General features: G+C 35.2%; 1 protein-coding gene across 12 annotated transcripts in view; it reads right to left on the reverse strand.

Moving 5' to 3' along the window:
* Nucleotides 1–2,050: 2,050 nt before the first annotated feature.
* The window catches only part of ptprc (protein tyrosine phosphatase receptor type C), a 38,964-nt gene continuing 38,058 nt past the window's right edge, over nt 2,051–2,956 (reverse strand). For all 12 annotated transcript variants that reach the window (XM_048163633.1, XM_048163649.1, XM_048163656.1 and 9 more), the window contains one exon: nt 2,051–2,953. In XM_048163633.1, the coding sequence (XP_048019590.1) occupies nt 2,627–2,953 (327 nt within the window). In that variant the 3' untranslated portion in view covers nt 2,051–2,626. The remainder of the gene's footprint in view (nt 2,954–2,956) is intronic.

Genomic DNA, 2,956 nt, shown 5'->3' on the forward strand with positions numbered 1-2,956 from the left:
TATTATAATAATTTCAGATTACTATCTCAACAAGCCTACTGTATTGTAGCCTACATTTAAACCAAAATTATTTAATTATAATTTCAATGTGGATCTAATAGTACACCTTAGTACTTGTGCCTCAAATGTGGGCAATATGAGTTTGAGTTATTTAATTTAAAAAAAATACATTTTATTATTCAAAAAATTAATCATATAAAAGGCCGACCATGTTTCCCATTCAAACATGAGAAACATTTTCATTTTTTGTTGTCCTAACATCCTACTCCAAACATGTTTACTAGCAAAAATGAAACAGCCTAGAAATTAATAATTTCATATTTTTAAATAATATTTTTTACACATTTAAAACAAAACGATTTAATTATAAATGCAGTTTTTGTGTCTTAAATTGCTAAAACGAAAGAATTTGTAAGTAGCTGTGGATAAAAGCATCTGCTAAATGCATTAAATATATAAAGCCCAATGCGATCATACTTCATGCATTTTTCGCCAGTTACGAACATGCAGCATGGCCAATAGCATGTTAACATGCATAACGAGTAACCAGAGAACATTTGAACATCTCTGAATTCATTTGCTATATTTAGTGTGAGCTTGAAGTGCTCAATTAGAGGCGAAACCCGTCACAGAGAAACACACTAATTACAGAGAGTATAAGGCCATATATTTATAACCTACTGGAGATACAGTAGAGAAGGCAGGACTGATTCCGATACTTTTACATAAATACACAAACCTACAGTAAGAGGGAAACATCCGTCACAAATGTAGCATGGAGTATGGTATGATAATTGCATGGCTGGGTGGAGTTACATGTGACAGCTGAATGCAAATGCTGCTCCGCAGATTCACTGATGATTTATTTAAAGGGAACTTCCCTCTTTGACCCGCACAGACGCGGCGCGCTCGCGCTCACCTCATACTGTTTTAACACTTAGCCTATTCATTGTTAAAAGGTCACAGTCGCTGCAGGTATAATTAGATAATTTCAAGGTTTTTATTTCAATGCTATTTTGATATTTATGCATGAAAAATGCTATTTTGAAAACTTTTATAAATATGGTGGTTAAGCAATAAAACAGATTTAAATCCTCCTTACAACGACTCACCCACAACTGGCCTCTGGATTTGGGCCTACACTAATATGAATATTTAAGAATATGTTTATTATTTATTTATTCCAGTACTGGTGTGTTATGAGAAGACAATCGTTTCTTTCTCCTGAATCACTGCGGGGCAATTGATGCCCCATTTTTCTTCTACAGACTTAAAGGGGAAAATATAATGAAACAGTTTTTCAGACACTCTGTCAATAAACCATCATTTCAGTCAATAAAACATTTTCACCTCCTTCCATTATGTTTTTTTTTTTTTTTTAATCAATTAAACATTTTCTTTATGCTCCTATTCACATTTATATTAAAATACTATATATTATTGTATACAAAACATTATAAAATAAATTGCATTTACATTTCTGCTAAATACATATATTTGAATGCATTCACAAATAATTTTAAATATTTGGCTATGTCTATACATTATATTTTTAATCACAAATATATATCCGTATAATGACAATACTTCACATATTTTCTTACCGGTCTATCATCACAAAAATATCTTTTATTTAAAATTTATAGCCATTATTCATACTATACAAAAAGAACACTGGCTTGATTATGAATAGAAAGCATGTGTACTCGCTTCCTTGTTAGCAAGCGCCATCTTGTGGCTCATGTTTGCATTACAAATGCTTGTTTCTAGACATATTACGCTGGGTTTATATGATTTGAATTTTCTAGGCCAGGTTCGTGCACCTGACGAGGACAGAATCGGGCTAAATAAACCATAAAGAGGGTCCCGACCTGCATCAGCATGAGTAAAAAATCAAAAGTTGAGAAAACTTAAAAGTTTAAGGCAACAAACTTCAGCAGGTTTTTGAGTTTTCTCAACTTGTTGTATTCAGTTTATTCAACAAAAAGTTGCCTTTAAGTGATTTTTCACAGTGCACTTGACTAAAGTGAATTAAAACACAACAGCCGCATTGTTCAAAGCTCTCATTTATTCTTTTTTGTTATTTTACATCTGCTTAAAATGAAACATAATGAAGCAATTCTGAAAAACAGTGAAATGAAAGATAGTTTGATGACAGCCCTGTAGTGCAAAGTCATCTTTGCCCCTCTTTATTTTGTTGTTCTCGAACATAAAATCACTCACCCTCATCAGTCATTTCAGACAACATAATTTAGATGCAATAAGTTTGTGCTTTGATACAGTTTCCAAACTAGAAAATCAAAATAAAATATCGTTTGTAAGGAATTATTTTACAATACATTCAAAAACGCAATTTGATAGCCTAAAAATCAAATCATAAAGCAAATCCTTTACACGTGTGAATAAACATTATCAGTATGCACAAATTTCACACAAACAGCATCATTATACAGAAAATCAGTATTGAAACCTGAGGCAGAAACGTAATGGATCACTGTGATCCCAACCGAAATAAACGTAAAACTCATGTAAAAACAAGAAAACAAAAGCATGATAACAACTTGTATAAATCTTTTTGAGACACTTGGTGTCAAATGCAGAGAAAACATTTTAGCTCAAAACTGGCCTAAACCTCTACGGTGGTGGTGGCAGCAGGGCCGTTGGTGGGGCCCTCCGTTGTGGTTTTCTCGCCGTCTCCCTCTGCTGGTGATGGCGCGGCAGTGCTGTTCTCCGTGGCAGCGCTGTTCTCCGTGGCTTCCTGTTCGCTGCTCTCCGTGGCTTTGCTGTCTTCCGCCTCCTTCTGGTCAGCACCGGTAGTGCTGTTGGCCTTGGTGAGGAGCGCCGTCGTTTCGTTGATGACCTGTGCGCTGTCGGTTGCAGTTGGTGTCTTAATGGCACCGTTCTGCACCGGGAAGGCGCCCTCTATAGCCGTGTAGAGGAACTGATACTGCTCCTG

This window comes from Megalobrama amblycephala, linkage group LG2 (assembly GCF_018812025.1).
Source record: "Megalobrama amblycephala isolate DHTTF-2021 linkage group LG2, ASM1881202v1, whole genome shotgun sequence".
Classification (NCBI taxonomy): Eukaryota; Metazoa; Chordata; class Actinopteri; order Cypriniformes; family Xenocyprididae; genus Megalobrama; species Megalobrama amblycephala.